The sequence below is a fragment of the Girardinichthys multiradiatus genome, chromosome 3, assembly GCF_021462225.1.
Source record: "Girardinichthys multiradiatus isolate DD_20200921_A chromosome 3, DD_fGirMul_XY1, whole genome shotgun sequence".
In the NCBI taxonomy this organism is placed as follows: Eukaryota; Metazoa; Chordata; class Actinopteri; order Cyprinodontiformes; family Goodeidae; genus Girardinichthys; species Girardinichthys multiradiatus.
The window spans coordinates 45,971,197-45,988,449 of NC_061796.1; the positions used below are offsets into that span (position 1 = coordinate 45,971,197).

Genomic DNA, 17,253 nt, shown 5'->3' on the forward strand with positions numbered 1-17,253 from the left:
GCTGGAGGAAATAATGACCACTTTCACTCTCTCTGCTGCATTCTTATACTACTCTCCAATTTTGCATTATTTGCTGTTATTTCAGCTTTTAACTTTATGTTCTCTCTCTTTTTTCTTGCTAGAAGGTACAGCTGGCCTGACTCTGTGTCTACCTGTGACACCTTTCTGGAGGGGGCATCGTCCAAGCTTCTGCTGGCAACAACTTAATGCTCACCTTCTACAGATGATAAACTTGGCCCTGGCCGCTCACACTGAGCCAGGTTCTGCTGGAGGCTTCTTCCTGTTAAAAGAGAGATTTTCCTCACATGCATGCTCAGTATGAGGGATTGCTGCAAAGTCAATGCCAGCAACTGTCCACTGTCTCTACATGCTCATCCAGGAGGAGTGAGTCACTGACTCGATGCAATCTCTAACACTCAGTAGTTTAATATAACCTCCCCAACAACCCTACATCATTCCAAGCCCTTTGTGAAGAGCCTTGAGACAACATGTGTTGTGAATTGGCGCTATATAAATAAAACTGAATTGAATTTAATTTAATTGGATTGAATTGGATTGAATTGAGCATGTCTTCTTATGTGGACGTCTATTTGCAGCCCTTTATGACCTAATTCTTATCAACTACTCAAGACTATTGACATTATGAAGAACGTACATTTGATTCTGTTTATAAAGGATCATCATATACTGGTGTCTGTGAATACTAAATAATCATTCTGTTCTCTTTCATTGGGTCTCGATACTACCAAGATGGCCCTGGATCAAATACAAAACTGTGACATAAGAACTGTTGCATAAATGAATCCTCGACCTGATAAAACAATCACCGTCATGTTCTCTCATGAATGTTAATTAATTTTATCTTTAGATTTTCTGAACCAGGAGAATATAAAATGTCTAAATTTGTGAACTGAATTTCTGAATTAAAGAAATACTTCTCTTTACATGATCAGAAAAACTTATTGCATGATTTCTTTACCACTATGAACATTCAAAGTGAACATCCAATATTTACTTTATCTTTTCATATTCACCACATGAACTTCTTGGACAATATGTTTAGAAAGGAGGGCAATTAATCTAAAACTAATTTGTACAGAAAATCTAGTGTTGAAAACTCTCTCATATGTAGGAAATCTTACCATCCCAGCATCCTCTCCCATTTTAATAGGATTAGATGTATGTGCAGCTCAGATGAGGACTTCCTTGTGGAACTGGAGAACCCTTTCAGTCAGAGGAGACCTGGATTCAGGATGTTCTATTCAGATTCTCCAACACATCTGAAAGTCTTTCTACTGAAGGGTTAGGGTTTGATCCCCCATCTAAAAAAGGTGCAGACAACCATTAAATATTCCATGTTAATTGTATTAATATATTTGCATTACATGTATTAAAGCTATTATGGAAGAACATTTTATTAGGATATCCTATATCACCGTTGAGGCTTGTCACCTTCTAACTTTTCTGTTCTCTTAGCAAATATATTTCACAAAATAATCAGATTTCTATAACTTTTTTTTAAATTCTTAGTATGTTCTAATTTAAATCCGAAACCACTAGCATTTTGTTTGCATTGTATACTCCATCTTATGTTCTCGGTTGTGCACCATGTCTTGCTTTTGTTATGTTCCTTTTCTTAATAAAGAAAAATTGGCTTTACATAAGGGTGATAAGAAAGAACCGGTGGTTTTAGCAGGTTAATAATTGGACTCATACAGCTGAATACATCTCTGCATTTATTTGGCAAGCACCACACTGGTTAAATGGACTGAACTTATATAGAGCCTTTTTCAGTCATTCAGGCCACTCAAAGCGCTTTACACTAGAGCCATAAAGAATTTAACTCACAACCTTGTGATTGCAAGACGACTCCTCTTCCTACTGAACCACAGTCACCTCGACTACTGTAGTTTGTATCACGGAGATGAAACTGCGGAGAATGCATTGATTAGATGTGGGAGGTATGGGAGGAAGAGGATAAATATGCTCAGAAGCTAAACAGACAGGGAAATCCCTCAGTGACAGAGATCCTGAGGTGTGGGGAAGACAAGGGTGTGGAGGGTGTTATTGTATGGTTTTTAAAGGTGACTTTAAAAACTATACAATAACCGTATTAACCTTGCACTCCTTAACTCTTAACTTATTATTTCTCAGCCAAAAAACTACAGAAAAGTTTGACTAAACTACTGATATTAATGGCATATTGGTTAATTGTCCTAGCATTTTTATAGATTACTAAAAAAATGTATGTAGCCAGCAAAACAAACAAGAATTCTAGTTAATTTGAATCAGCATTTGGGTGGAGTATATAACAAATATGTGTGGTTGAATTTACCCACATTTGCAGTTAAATTGGCTCAGGATTTGGGTTGAATATTTTAACCCATCTGTTGGGGTATAATGAACCAACATATCTTGCTGGGTCAAATTAAGTTCTGCTGGGTTGATGCTACAATAGCCCAGTGGTTGGGTTGGAAATAATCCAAATCGGGTTAGTTTTAACTCAACTGTTTTTTGTATGTAAAGTGACTGAAAAACAGGGTCAGGCTTTCTGGTACAGCAATTGGTTGGTTTGAGTCCTACTTGAAGGACCAGGGCTTTTTTGTGTCAAGAGACTTTACATCAGAGTTGGTAAAAATCACTTACTGGGTTCCCCAAGGTACCATCCTGGGACCCCTCCAATTCAACATCTACATGCTTCCCCTAGCTCAGATCATAACAAATAAGATAAGTTACCAAAACTATGCAGATGACATACAGGTCTACAACACAATGTCACCAGGTAACCAGGTAGATGCATAGAACAAGTCAATGCATGAATGTGCCATGATTTTCATCAGTTGAATAAAAACGAAACTGAAGTTATTATTTTTGGACCAAAGGAGGTGCCCAGTTTACACAGCAACATTTCAAAATTGTCGTGTTGATTTTCAAAACCTGAGAGACCCCACACATGACGATAAAAAATAATAGATATAACAGGTTTGGTCCTACAGTGTGTGGTGTCCAGTCACATGGCATGCACAAGACACAAACAGATTTCACTCACAAACGTTCAGATGTCAGATGAGAAATCTTGTAAACCCTCTCGAGATCAAACGTGAGTTCAGAGTAATTCCCCTCCGTCTTTCCGTCACCTTGTCTTCTGATTGGCTATACATCAAATTTAACTGGCTGCATGCTCATTTGTCCCGGGGAACACCTGACACTGTACGATATCCGACCAAGGGAGTCCAACATCAGAATCAGAATCAGCTTTGTTGCCAAGTTCGTGCATACAAACAAGGAATTTGACTCCGGTACAACATGTTGAATATCCCCGATTTGAGGTCGAAGCGTTCCCGATGTCCTTGGCATACAAATCCTGCCATGTGAACCAGGCATATGTCTGCCTTCTATCACCTGAAGAACCTTTCCAGCATAAAAGGACTGATTTCCCAGCAGGATCTCAAAAACCTTATCCATGCGTGTTAGGATTTGGGGTTGTGTGGTTTCTGGTTTCGGGTTTTTTCCTTATGTTTTTCACTGCTCAAGTTTTTAATCATGCTTCTGTTTATTATTTTTCTGGTCATGTTTTAGTCTTGTTCATGTTTTGTCAAATTTGGTTTTGTTTGTATGTTAGAGTCTCTGTTTTTGCCGCAGCCATGTATTGTTCTGTCTGTCAATTAAGTTTATTCAGTTCACCTGCTCAAAGTTAATCTGTCTCCTTGCTCTACCTGGTTTTCATCCCATATATACACACCTGTTCAGTTAGTCTTGGCAGAAACATTTCTCAAACCAAGTCTTGTTTTTTGATCATGCCATGCTTGTCTCGCCAGCCCTTTTGTTGTTTTGCTCCTTCCTCTTGTTGAGAGTGAGTTTTTGTTATTAAACCTTTTTCACTTACCATCACGCTGCCTGCTCGTCTGCATTCTGGGGTCCTATATCTTGCAAACCATAACAATGCGTTTATCTTTAGTCTAATTATCTTGTGCTAATTCACAACCGTAAGTAGATGGCTACTATAAGAAACAATAGACAAAAATTACTTAAATTCTATTCCTTGTTAACTTGGCACATAAATATTATCAGCCACTAGGTCACCTAAACTGGCTCTAATAAACATTAGATCTTTGTCAGGAAAACCTTTTTTAATCATTGACCTTATTACTGAGCACAATTTTGTCAAAAGTTGCTGAATCCCTGAGTTCTTTTAAATCAAGGTTAAAACCATTTTGTTTAGAGTTGCTATACTTAATATTTATATTTAAAGTTGGTATATTTAAACTATGAACTAAAACATATTGGTAAAAGTATCTGCAGTGGATGAAGTTCAATTTGAATTTTCCACCTTGAAATAGAGAGCGTAAAGGAACTCGTTGTCCACAGCGAGAAGCAGCTCACTGTAAAAGACCCGTCCCTGGCAGACTGTGGCTGGGCTGGGCTCTCCTAGAAGAAGCAAGGAGGAAGGTACAGAACACCAGGAAGTCTACAGACATGGACCAGTTCTTAAAAGGAATATTCCCTTCTTAATCAAGACACATAATTCAGACTTTAAACTTTATTGTCCCCAAGGAGAAATTCTTTTCCACAAACCAGCCCCTGGACTCCCATTACCAGCAGGAAGAACAATCCAGCACAGGGCACAAAATAACATTACTATCCAGAATACATCATAAAAATACTGCACAGAGCACAACTTAATAAATGGTAGCGGGCCTGTTGGTCAGTACGGCTATGACCGGGGCCATTGGGCCCTTCTGTACCTCAGCGTTCTATATCTTGGGTTGAGGTGTACCTGTAAGACTCCTGTGGTATTGAGATTGCCATGTGTATAATGGCCTTATTATTGAGTTCAGAAAGGTTGGGCGTGGGCAGGCCAATGATTTTACCAGCAGTGCTGGTTATGCGTGTGAATGGGTCAGAACAGTTCTAAGGAGTTGCCTCCTCCCCAGGGAGAAAGGTTTGATTTTATGTTAATAAAATATGAGAATAAAAGCATAGAGTACATTCATCAGTTTCAGTCTGTAGTCCAGCTTTTCTTTATTAATTCAATTAAATTCAGTTTTATTTATATAGCACCTATTCACAACACATGTTCACACACTGCAATATACTTTTATGCTCATGTGAAGCACTTTGAACTCTGCTGCTGCTGAAATGTGCTACGCAAACAAACTTGTCCTGACTCAGTGGGATTTACCCTGTGGACGCAGGGTTCAGTCTCATGGAGGCGGTACTGCAGAGTGGATCCAACCCACCGTAATCCACAACAGGAAAAGAAGGGAAGCAAACACTGGCTGCGGTTCTGCAAATAGCAACTGTCACAAGCGAAAAGTCTGTTCTTCGTTGCAAGTCATTTACTTCGGTTCTAACAGGTATGTCAATTTAACTAAGTTCCCTTCAGTTTAAGAGCCAATTCAAAGAAAACCCGCAAATACGTTCTGCTAAAGTAAACCGGTGCCGACGGCTGTTTTTATGTTTGGACCAACGTGGAAAGTTGGAAGAGGCCTGGAAGTTATTTGACTTTAGGAAAAAGAGGAAGATGACTGTAACAGTTGGTCAGCTGCATCACTAAACAATGAACTTTTATTGAGGAAATGATGTGAATTTAAATGATTTAACATGGAAAAATGAATTTTGAGTAATTTATTCTTTTGCGTCATGAATCATCCAGAAGTTTTTCTTTTTCATTTTTAATTTAATTAAATTCTAAATTTAATCCTCAGAGGAAATCCTGAAAGTTCTAATATGTATGTGTTAGAATGGTCCAGTCCAGACCTCCTAACCCAGGGTGTGGCTTGGAGTCATTTGCTGCCCCTGGTCTCATTTTGTTTACTGCTGAGCTGGTAAAAAGTGGTGTCGCTCTTTGCCCTCTTTACTGTTTACCTACTGTTGAAAACTGAAAAATAAAAGGCCTCTAGTGTCGCAAAAAAAGATATTGATTAGGCTTGACAACTTTGGTCAACATGTCAAACAATTCGGACACCCTGTCCTAACCCAAAAGACTTGCAACTAACTTCAGCCTAAGGTGGTTCTGTAAGATACTGATTTAGAGATTTAATACAAATGCAATCCAGGCTTTTCAGGTTTATATTTGTGAAATATTTTAAGAACTATGTTTAATTTTCTGCCCAGTTATGCACTACTTTGTGTTGTCCTGCAATTTAAAACCTATAAAAAGTCAGGGACCTTTATGTCTCAAACAACAGAAGAAAAACCAGTGCGCATGTTCAACAGCTATGGATATTTTTTCTAACACATTTTATGTCATTTAACTTGTTAAAATAAACAATAACTCATATTTAAGATGTCTGTACTGTCTGCTTTAGTTTCCAGAAGCAGGAAGGATGTCTGTGACCATGAGCAGGACCGATGGGGTCACCGTGTTTACGGTGACCTCTGAGCCTGACAGTCGTTGGCCTCCTTTGTGCCAGATCATGAAGAGCCTTTGCTACAGCCCCGTGTGCTGCTCTGTGTCTCAGAAGTTGAGGACAATCCAGAGGACGTCTCTGTCCGTGCTCGGGGTGAGCTGCAACCTTTACTGCTTCAAATACGCTATGACTGTTGTTTTCATTCACTCTCCTGATTTAAACTGATTAAAACTGTACATTTTTGGGGCCCAAGGCTGGTCGTGGTCCTCAGGAGCCCTCAGCCTAGCCCCTGAGGAGGGGGGGCTAGACTGGGCTCTGAGGGACATGCCTTCCTCTTGACCTCCCATGGGCTAGCACACCTGGAGGGATGGTAATGTGCCCCCCCAACCCCCCCCTTGGTCCTTCCGAGTTGGTGGGCTGGTTTGGTGCATCCTCTGGGCTGCCAAGGAGACTGTGTCCCGAGCTTGGCCTGGGTGGGGGTAGATTGTGGTGTGGCTGGATTCAGGGGGGCACAGTGCTGTATGTCTCACCCTGTGTCTCTTTGGCCTGGGGGCTGCTGCTCCTATGGTATACTGACGACCTGACCTGCCTTTGTATGGCTGCCCTGGGGTCATACTCTGTGTCACTCTGCCTTGGGCTGCTGCAGCCTTCTGGAGCTGAGTCCACCTGTCCTTTGCTGCTCTTGGTGCAATGTGTTGCAGGCCTTGTACCGTTCTCGCCACTCTACGCACTGACACACAAATAATCTACAGGTCCTTCTCAAAATATTAGCATATTGTGATAAAGCTCATTATTTTCCATAATGTCATGATGAAAATTTAACATTCATGTATTTTAGATTCATTGCACACTAACTGAAATATTTCAGGTCTTTTATTGTCTTAATACGGATGATTTTGGCATACAGCTCATGAAAACCCAAAATTCCTATCTCACAAAATTAGCATATCATTAAAAGGGTCTCTAAACGAGCTATGAACCTAATCATCTGAATCAACAAGTTAACTCTAAACACCTGCAAAAGATTCCTGAGGCCTTTAAAACTCCCAACCTGGTTCATCACTCAAAACCCCAATCATGGGCAAGACTGCCGACCTGACTGCTGTCCAGAAGGCCACTATTGACACCCTCAAGCAAGAGGGTAAGACACAGAAAGAAATTTCTGAACGAATAGGCTGTTCCCAGAGTGCTGTATCAAGGCACCTCAGTGGGAAGTCTGTGGGAAGGAAAAAGTGTGGCAGAAAACGCTGCACAATGAGAAGAGGTGACCGGACCCTGAGGAAGATTGTGAAGAAGGGCCGATTCCAGACCTTGGGGGACGTGCGGAAGCAGTGGACTGAGTTTGGAGTAGAAACATCCAGAGCCACCGTGCACAGGCGTGTGCAGGAAATGGGCTACAGGTGCAGCATTCCCCAGGTCAAGCCACTTTTGAACCAGAAACAGCGGCAGAAGCGCCTGACCTGGGCTACAGAGAAGCAGCACTGGACTGTTGCTCAGTGGTCCAAAGTACTTTTTTTGGATGAAAGCAAATTCTGCATGTCATTCGGAAATCAAGGTGCCAGAGTCTGGAGGAAGACTGGGGAGAAGGAAATGCCAAAATGCCAGAAGTCCAGTGTCAAGTACCCACAGTCAGTGATGGTCTGGGGTGCCGTGTCAGCTGCTGGTGTTGGTCCACTGTGTTTTATCAAGGGCAGGGTCAATGCAGCTAGCTATCAGGAGATTTTGGAGCACTTCATGCTTCCATCTGCTGAAAAGCTTTATGGAGATGAAGATTTCATTTTTCAGCACGACCTGGCACCTGCTCACAGTGCCAAAACCACTGGTAAATGGTTTACTGACCATGGTATCACTGTGCTCAATTGGCCTGCCAACTCTCCTGACCTGAACCCCATAGAGAATCTGTGGGATATTGTGAAGAGAACGTTGAGAGACTCAAGACCCAACACTCTGGATGAGCTAAAGGCCGCTATCGAAGCATCCTGGGCCTCCATAAGACCTCAGCAGTGCCACAGGCTGATTGCCTCCATGCCACGCCGCATTGAAGCAGTCATTTCTGCCAAAGGATTCCCGACCAAGTATTGAGTGCATAACTGTACATGATTATTTGAAGGTTGACGTTTTTTGTATTAAAAACACTTTTCTTTTATTGGTCGGATGAAATATGCTAATTTTGTGAGATAGGAATCTTGGGTTTTCATGAGCTGTATGCCAAAATCATCCGTATTAAGACAATAAAAGACCTGAAATATTTCAGTTAGTGTGCAATGAATCTAAAATATATGAATGTTAAATTTTCATCATGACATTATGGAAAATAATGAACTTTATCACAATATGCTAATATTTTGAGAAGGACCTGTAGATGGTTGAAGGTCATACAAATACAGGTTTATGGTTGCATCAATGTGGCCTGCCTACTTTGATGCAGGATCCAGTCCTGATTTAATAAAGTCAATTAAGCAATTAGGGTTCCGTCTTGAGAAATCTTTTTGGCAGAGCAAATCTGCCCTGGCACATGTAGCTTCTGTATGGCTGAAGTGCTCCCAACAGGACATGTGAAAGAAAAAAATATTTTAATGAAAGCTTGAACTAGTTGTGCTTTAATTAGACGCATTTTACCATAGAAATTGCTTTTAAGCTGTTTGTTGTATTTTTATAGAAGCTCTTTAATTGACATTTTAAATAAATATAATTAATAATGAAGCTGTCCAGCATTAATGTCTGACCAAAGATCTGATTACCTTTTTTGTTCCACAGACCATACACATTATGATCGGACTGCTTCATATCGGCCTTGGCACCATCGTCCTCCTGAGTAGAACTTATAACTGGTTTATATATTCCACTGGCTTCCCTTTCTGGATGGGATCTCTGGTGAGCAATTGCTGGATCAGTCGTTAACTGTCAGGGCCTTAAAGTTATTCAGAGAAACTTCTGTGTGGGTCCTAAAGGAAACATTTTAAATGTTCCTGGACAATACTGGTTGCCTGCTGATAAATACAATATTCTGTCTGAAACTTTATATTTAATCATTTTTTTGGATGTGGGTCACTTCACCCTTTTGTCATTTAAAGTGCTAGCTGGGATATGGACTTTAACCAGCAAGAAACAGAGAAGTTAGACCTTCAAATTAAGTCTGCAGATACTCTTCACAATAAAAGTTTCAATTTCTCATATTTTTACCAAATTTACTTTCACATTATTAATGGACCTTAACCATAAATAAAAATGTGATCCTGGCCTTTTAAAATAAATCTCACAGATACTGGTTATATTGGTTACATTATTACAAGAGTGGGGTCCACATTATTCCCTGACCTGAACCTGAAGAGTTGTTTGGCTTTCAAAATAAAAAACTTGCTTTTTTTGTTCAGTTATCGTAAAAGCAAGTTCCACATTCCTACTGAGCTTTAAAATCCAAAGCTGTTGTCTGTTGGGCCTAAACACTTCAGAGTATACACAAATCGACTGGCAACATTAAAATTTTTCAGGAATTTTCATTTTTGCTTATATTCAACTACATGAAAATATATTTATTTGACCCTAATATATTATATCTGCCAGAGGGAATCACTCATTCGGGTTCTGTCATATTTCACAACATCAACTGGGTCATAATGAGGAATATTTTAAATTGCGACATTTTTGCATATTTTTCTGATTATCTCTGTCATAAATGCCGTATTTTGTGGTGGACCAGAGGCAGACAAGCACGGAGGAAGCAGAGTGGGATCAAAACTCCCAACTTTAATAAAACGAGTTCACTCACATGAAGGCGTGGTGCAGGGTGACAAAATAATCCAGTAGACAGGGTATTTGAAAACAGAATTTAACAGAATCCAGAGCAGGGACAAAAGTCCAAAAGAGACATCTCACGAGGACATGGAAGAGACATAACGACACCACGTGGAACAAAGGACGAAGGCAAACTTAAATACAGACTGCAGGTGGACAAGAAACAATAGGGCAGGTAATCAGAGGAACAGGGAACAGGTGACACAAGGAGGCTGGGAGGCAGAGGGAGCAGGTGAACCTAATACAAGTAATTAACAAGACACCGAACAGACCTAAACAAAACTATAAACAAAGAATAAATAAAACATAAGAATCAAGAATAACATGAACTAAAGGAAACTGAGAAACTGGAGGGAACACAACAACCTAAGCACTAGCAAACAGAAACCATAAGGAAACCCAGACTACTAAAGTAAAGAAACCTTAGTAAACAATAACTAGAGCTAACCTATAAAGGAGAGGATGGAAACCATTCTAAGAAAATAAACAGGAAAGCAACGCCAAGGGAAATAGGAGAGCAAACTGGGGGGCAGAATATAACCCAAAACAAAAACCACAACTAACATAAATACAAAACACAAGTAAGAACATCTAATTAAAAGGTAAACAAAAACACAAAACCGCAAAACAGAGTCCAAAACATCACATCCTGACAATCTCTGCAAATCATGAAATATGCAACAACCAGAAGACCTAAACAGATATAAAATAGTTTAAAACGGGCAGAAAAAAGGTTTGGTTTTATGCATTAAATGGTAAAGTAAATGCGCAACAAACGATATGGAGCCAACTGACCCTGAACCATTTATTCACCTTATTAAATCCAGCAGAAGTTGAGATATTTGAGTTTTTAGAAAACAGAAGTTTTACATTTCTTCTTTTTTTTCCAGTTCATTGTTTTTGGCATCATGTGCCTTTTGTCTGAGCGGTATCCGAGTCCATGCCTGGTGAGTGATTTAATATTTTATCAGCCCCTGTTCTTTAATATTAATCAAAGTATTGGTCCTGTTTCTTCAAAAAAGGATACATCTTATATTTCAGGTCATCCTCAATGTGATTGTCAACCTGGTTGGAGTTGCTATTGCCATTTCTGCCATTGTGTGCTACAGCATCTATGTGGGAGAACTTTATATATGGCTTTCCTGTGAAGAGAGAGACAACTACTACTACCCGGTATATATGCGCACAACACCAAGTCCAGTGGCTGATACTGATTACATTAAGAAAAACTGCTTGGAGGGCAAAGCAATGGTCATGGTAAGACAGCATTTGAAATACACAATTGCTCTATTTTTGTTATTTTGCTTTTTTTGAAGGGTTAAAATGATTAATGAACCATTATAATGATCTTTAGAAATAATTTGATCATTTAAGATTTGTAGAAGTTCTTATTGTTTTCAGGTTTTGGATTATTTGTTTTAGTTAAGAAAGATATTTTGTAAAGATGTTTTCTGTTCTTTAATGTAGACGTGTGTGATATTGGGACATCTAGAGGTATACATTTCACGTTGCAACCAACCATAAATCATTGGTTTGGGTTTTTTAGTTCAACTCAGCAACATAGCTGTAAGATGATTAACATCATCTCTGTCAATGAAGTGATTGCTTTTAGAACATTACTCTAGATTCTTTAGAAGGAAGCAAAGGAAGGTAATTCAAAGAAAAATGCAATCCTTTTATAGAGTTGAAGGTTGTTTGTGTTTTGCAGATGCTTTTGAGAAGCATCGTTGGTGTCCTGTGTGTCCTGTCGGTTGTGGAGCTCTGTGTCACCATCAGCTCTGCTGTATTGGGCATCAAAGCTCTGAGACGCGCCAGCAAGGAACAAAACAAGGTGAACTGTGGGACAACTAAAATTTGCTTTAAATCAGTTTTTGCATATTTTAAGGATTAATAATGTATAGGTTATTCAACTACAGGGTGAAATCTTGAGTTGGATTTTTCTTTTTAAAGCTTATAGAAACCCCACACATGGACCAGTACTAATTTTTTAAATCCCACGACATCAACTGGACCATAGACTGGCAATCATCAGAAAGCTGCATCATCGAGCCGGACAGGGCCCCACAAGGATGGGAGTGAAAGACAAGGAACAGCCCTCACTCGTGTCCCCAGACGGTTCAACTCACACGTTGCAACATGTGACTGAAACAGCCAACATGGCGTTGTCAGGGACATGTTTGGATCTTCAAGTAATGATCCAGATCTAAACATTAAACTGAATAGAGAGTAGAACCACTGACTTTTTTGCCTAATTGCCCCATTAGTGACTTTATTGGCCCTGCTAGTATGACTTTTGCGACAACTTATAAGCCTGTTACTTCTAACCATCATCAGAAGCCTTTTGGATGAGAGGGGAAATGTCTTCAAGAAACAAGAGAAGTCCAGTTGTTTTTTATTCCATGTTCAGCTGCAGCGACCATAAAAAAGAAAGGTGGACCAATCATTAAAGTGGAACTAAACCCAATGTAAAAGCATAACCCCGCCCCCAGACAAATTTAAGTGGGTGGTGCCAAGAGACACTGTGGGGCGTGGCCAAGTGTGGGGATGAGCGGAGGGGGTTAATCGAGGGGTGTGGTCAGGAGGACAAGGGAAAGTGGCAGCTAGCGTCATTTGGTATATTGAAACATGGAGAGTGACCAGATCGCCGCTGGTAGGTTCACCATGAATAGATCTTTTCAGGAGGAGGATTTTTTACCCCCCTTATCATCGGAGGTTAAGAGAGGCTTTATGGAGCCCAGCGGGCCTTATGAGGTCAAGCCGCTGGTTTAAGGTGCTGACTCAGCGATGCCCGAAGCCGGCACTGCCGAGGTGATGGACAGAATGGGGGCATGTGTCTCACTGAGATGGTTTTATACCCGAACGCAGAGCTGTTACATAAGCATTTACCAAGCTGTACCGTTTGAACCAATAGAAAGATTCAGCTGCAGTAGCCGCCGTTCAACCCACATAGGGCAGCACTCACAGTTTTAGGACAAATATTGCAGAATTAAACAAGTTTACATGAAAAGGTAAAGCATTGCACTGTTACATAAATACAGTTTATCTGCAAAAAAAAAAAAAGGTAATTTGGGGCTTAGTTCCTCTTTAAGGTACGTCACTCTTAATCAATCTCTTCAAACCACAATAAACAGACATAAAGACCAATATAGGATGGGAGGGATATTCCCAACTGGTACACTTCTGGTAGATTCAAGTACAGCTGCTAAATTTTATTCACACATCCAAAACAACTGTTTGTTTTGGGTTTTTTTAGCAAAAGTGTGCATATTTGTTCTTTTTCAGGTTCTTATTCAAAAATCTTAAATAACGACATTGTGATGTAAAAGAGTCAAACCAACTTTGACTTTTTAAAGTCTGAAACTCCTACAGGGATAAAACAGCTTTTCTACATAAACCTGAAGGTTTCCAAAGAGTAGAATCACAGACAGTAATCTCACCAAAACCAGTTTAAACTGCATGTGACTCAGTTTTTTATGTGCCTGTTTGTTCTCATGTAGACATCAGATGACCCAGAGCTATACAAGCCACTACTGGAGGAAGTCACCACCGAGCCCGCAGCCTGAACATCTTCCACTTTCTGTAAACCTGCACTTTTGTTCCTCTGTTGGGGTTAAAAACCACATTATTCATTCGCTTATAATCAGTTTGTTTTTAGACTTGAGATTTTTTTTTCTCCAAATTATGTTTTTCTATTGTCTTTGCACATTTGAATTAAATCTGGGCATATTTTATTAGCTTTTCTTTATAATTAATGTTTTTTTGTCTTTTATATTCTAAAGCCAGGAATTGATCAATAATATTATTGTGATTTCTTTTTTTCTGTAATTCCAGTTTTCCAGTACTGTTTTGCTACATATCTTCATATTTGTTTAGGGTTAAATTTGAAGTTACATTATGGTGGATTTTTTTTTGTTTCAGTGTTTGTTCTAAAATGCCTTGTAAATATTTGACAGTCGAATGAGTCAGGGGAAGTTGGCGCTTAACTACTTGCACAAAGAGCCTTTAGGTTCGGTTCAGTTGAATTAATTCAAGGAAGCGAAGTCAAAAATGAAAGCTGAACTTGTTCCCTTCATGTCTCTACTAGTGTTGAAGCTTTAACGGCTGCCAAATGTGGTTCTACAGAGCATTAACTCATCTGAACCTCATGTATCAACTTCCATTCAGTTCACAACTGTGCACTGCTTTGTTTTGGTCTATCACATAAAATCGCAATAAGTTTTATTGAAGTCCGTGACGTGACAAAGTAAAAGGTTTAATGAGTGTTAATGCTTTTATATGGCACTGTATGTCCCGAACCATAGTAAATATATTTAGGAGGATGATAAAGTTAATCTGATGTTTGAAGTAGATTATTTTATGAAATTTCTGACTCGACTTCAGCAATGTCCCAGGATGTTCCTAATCTGTTCGCAGTTTCTGTTCCTCCAAAGGTGGGATGACGAAGTGTACCAAAAAGTGATGCCTATTTTGGGAATGTTCAGCAAACTTAACTTTGAAACCTGTTTTTATTAACCACAAGCTTAGAACGCCTGATAAGGATGCAAATTACTGTAAGCAACTGCAGCTTGCTACAGTTTTACTGTTGCTGTATAATGAATAAATCAGCATATATGTATTTTTTAACCATGGTTTTGATACATGACTTTGATTATGATTGCAATATTTTCAATTTCCCAGATGTTGTTTTGTGCTCTTAATCCTTGATATCCAAGATTCAAGATCCAAGACACTCTGAGCTGGGCCAGAGGAAAGAACCGTTTGGTCAGGAGCTGGGGCCAGCTACCAGTCCTGTGGTGAAGGCCATGTTGAAAATGATCCAAGTCACCTTTTTGCTTTTAATCTTCTAAAATAAGGACTAAAACACTGGGGAATTGAGCACTTCACGGGCTTACAGTATATCATCCTGACTCAAGTCTTCACACAGTTAAAACTGCACCATAATGTTTTGCTCAGTCTCTATTTTCCAGTAAATATAGAAACCTGTTTTTGACTCATTTCTCAAACCTGTTTTCCTGTTCTTTCCAGGCAACTCAGGTAGCTCCATCTGTCTTCCCCTGTTTTTAACCAGCCTCATAAAAAGCTGCAAAACTCCTTTAAACTCAATTTATATTTTCAGGTTTGGGACTAATAAATAGACGATAAGCAACAGGTTTTATTTATGGACAGACTTTAAATCATACTGAGAACAGTGTAAAAATATCACTGAGGATTTCTTGCTTTTTGAACTCTATCTTTTTCAGTTTTGTGTAATTCAAACTACAGTCCCACTTATAAATTTTAAACAAATGATCTATTCTTTATTTTCCAGGCAGTCAGACTTTCTTATGAACTAAAAACTAAATTAAAAAGAATCCTTCAGAAAGCCTGGAGGACGGATGGGTGAATGAACGGATTTTTGTGGGAAAGCAGGTTTTAATTTTGAATTAACAGTGTAACATTAAAATGAAAACATGACCTAAAATGAGTCCAATGTGATTTCTGTTCAAACTTTATTTAATGCTAGAAGCAGAGGCATATGAGACTTTTGGATGGCGATTGGATTGTTTGTGATTGCTCTTCAGTCTGACTGTGTTATTCTATCGTTATAGAAGGAGTCATTTATACACATCTGGTTTAAAGGTATAGAAGAAATAAAGGCACCAAATACAAAATGTTTTCCATATATTGTTACTTCCTATAGACATTATGAAAAAGGCCACATCACTACAGCAATTGCATTAAGCACTGCAGCTGTGCTGTGCTCTGATTTTATCATGGATAACCCAATAACACCCACTCCATTTATTGCTGACACAGTAGAATAATGGACGAGGAGCCACTGACAGTGCATGCAACCATCAGCCCACAAAAAGCAGACCTCCTATCTTACTTTACCTAAATGTGTGATTTCATTACTTTTCATAGATTTTACCAGCGAAAACCAAACATTATTAGTAACTTGGACTTTAGCTGCTCTTACACCAATGACCCAGCTTTCTTAATTAGATTACTTAGTTCAACTTCAGCACCAGTAAAAGCAATATATTATTAGCACCTGAAAATGTGGATTAAAGTTGTTTTGTACCAGTGACTTAGCTTCACTAGTTAAATTCAGTGGAATGATGAGACTTCTTAGCACAAGATGCTTTCCCCTACATAGAGGACTTAATGATATAATTACCTCTTTAGAAAGATTGGTTTAGAACCAGCTCTTACCAGTAAAACCCAAAGGATTATTAATGTTATCTGTATCATTGTAATATTGACCAGAGATTTTTAGATTTCTCAGAAGGATTCATATATTTTTAGATTTCTTAGCATTTGATTTGTTTTTCTGTGTTCTTTGTGATTGTATTGTAACTGTCTGTACAGCGCTTTGAGTGTCTCGTTACTGAAAAGCGCTATATAAATAAACTTACCTTACCTTACCTCCATTAAGGGTGGAAATCTACCTCTGAGTAGAATAGAAAACCTCTCAGGCGACAGAAAGAGGTCTACATATTTTTCAGGTGGTTTGTGTTCCTCTTCTTAAAGAGGAACATAGAGAAGATCAAGGAACTGACCAATGATTTTAGAAGAAAATAAGTCGTCATCCCTCTGATAATTACCTGTCAGCACACTGGAAAATTTGGCTGACATACCTTATGTTCCTTCTCGAGCCCTGATGTCATCTGATCATCTGCTTTTGGTTCTGGAGATCTCCCCTCCAACATTAAAACCCATCTGTTGTCTCTGGCGATTGATCTACTGGAAGTTTGTCTTATCTCTACATTACTTCTGCAGCTGTTGGATAATTCTGTTTCAGTGTACTTTCATTCTCTGCCATTGGCTCTTATTGTTCAGCCCTCACCTGTTCCTGTAGTTTTTAAATGTGCTTTAAAATTAAATTTGACCTGACATACACCTTTAGTTGTCATTACAGATAAATTAAACTGTAGAGAAAACACTGAGGTCTTACTAAGCAAATGTCCACCTAGATTTTTCTGTCTGAGGAGATTCAGATCTTTTAGACTATGTCTAAGCAGAGCAGTTCTTGAGATTTTCTGAGGTTTCTGCTATACTTCTCTGGGGTGGCAGCTTTTTGTAGGATATAAAAATGTGATTAATTAGTTGACAAGGAGACATG

The 17,253-nt window shown here is 39.1% G+C and overlaps 1 protein-coding gene across 1 annotated transcript; it reads left to right on the forward strand.

Moving 5' to 3' along the window:
* The first annotated feature begins 5,202 nt into the window (after positions 1 to 5,202).
* On the forward strand, positions 5,203 to 15,609 carry LOC124863268 (transmembrane protein 176B-like). Its single transcript, XM_047357585.1, has 7 exons — positions 5,203 to 5,357; positions 6,312 to 6,506; positions 9,111 to 9,227; positions 11,039 to 11,095; positions 11,190 to 11,405; positions 11,857 to 11,979; positions 13,646 to 15,609. Exons 2-7 carry the CDS (start codon positions 6,330 to 6,332, stop codon positions 13,709 to 13,711), a joined length of 756 nt encoding a protein of 251 aa, XP_047213541.1. The 5' UTR covers positions 5,203 to 5,357; positions 6,312 to 6,329; the 3' UTR covers positions 13,712 to 15,609.
* Positions 15,610 to 17,253: the final 1,644 nt, after the last annotated feature.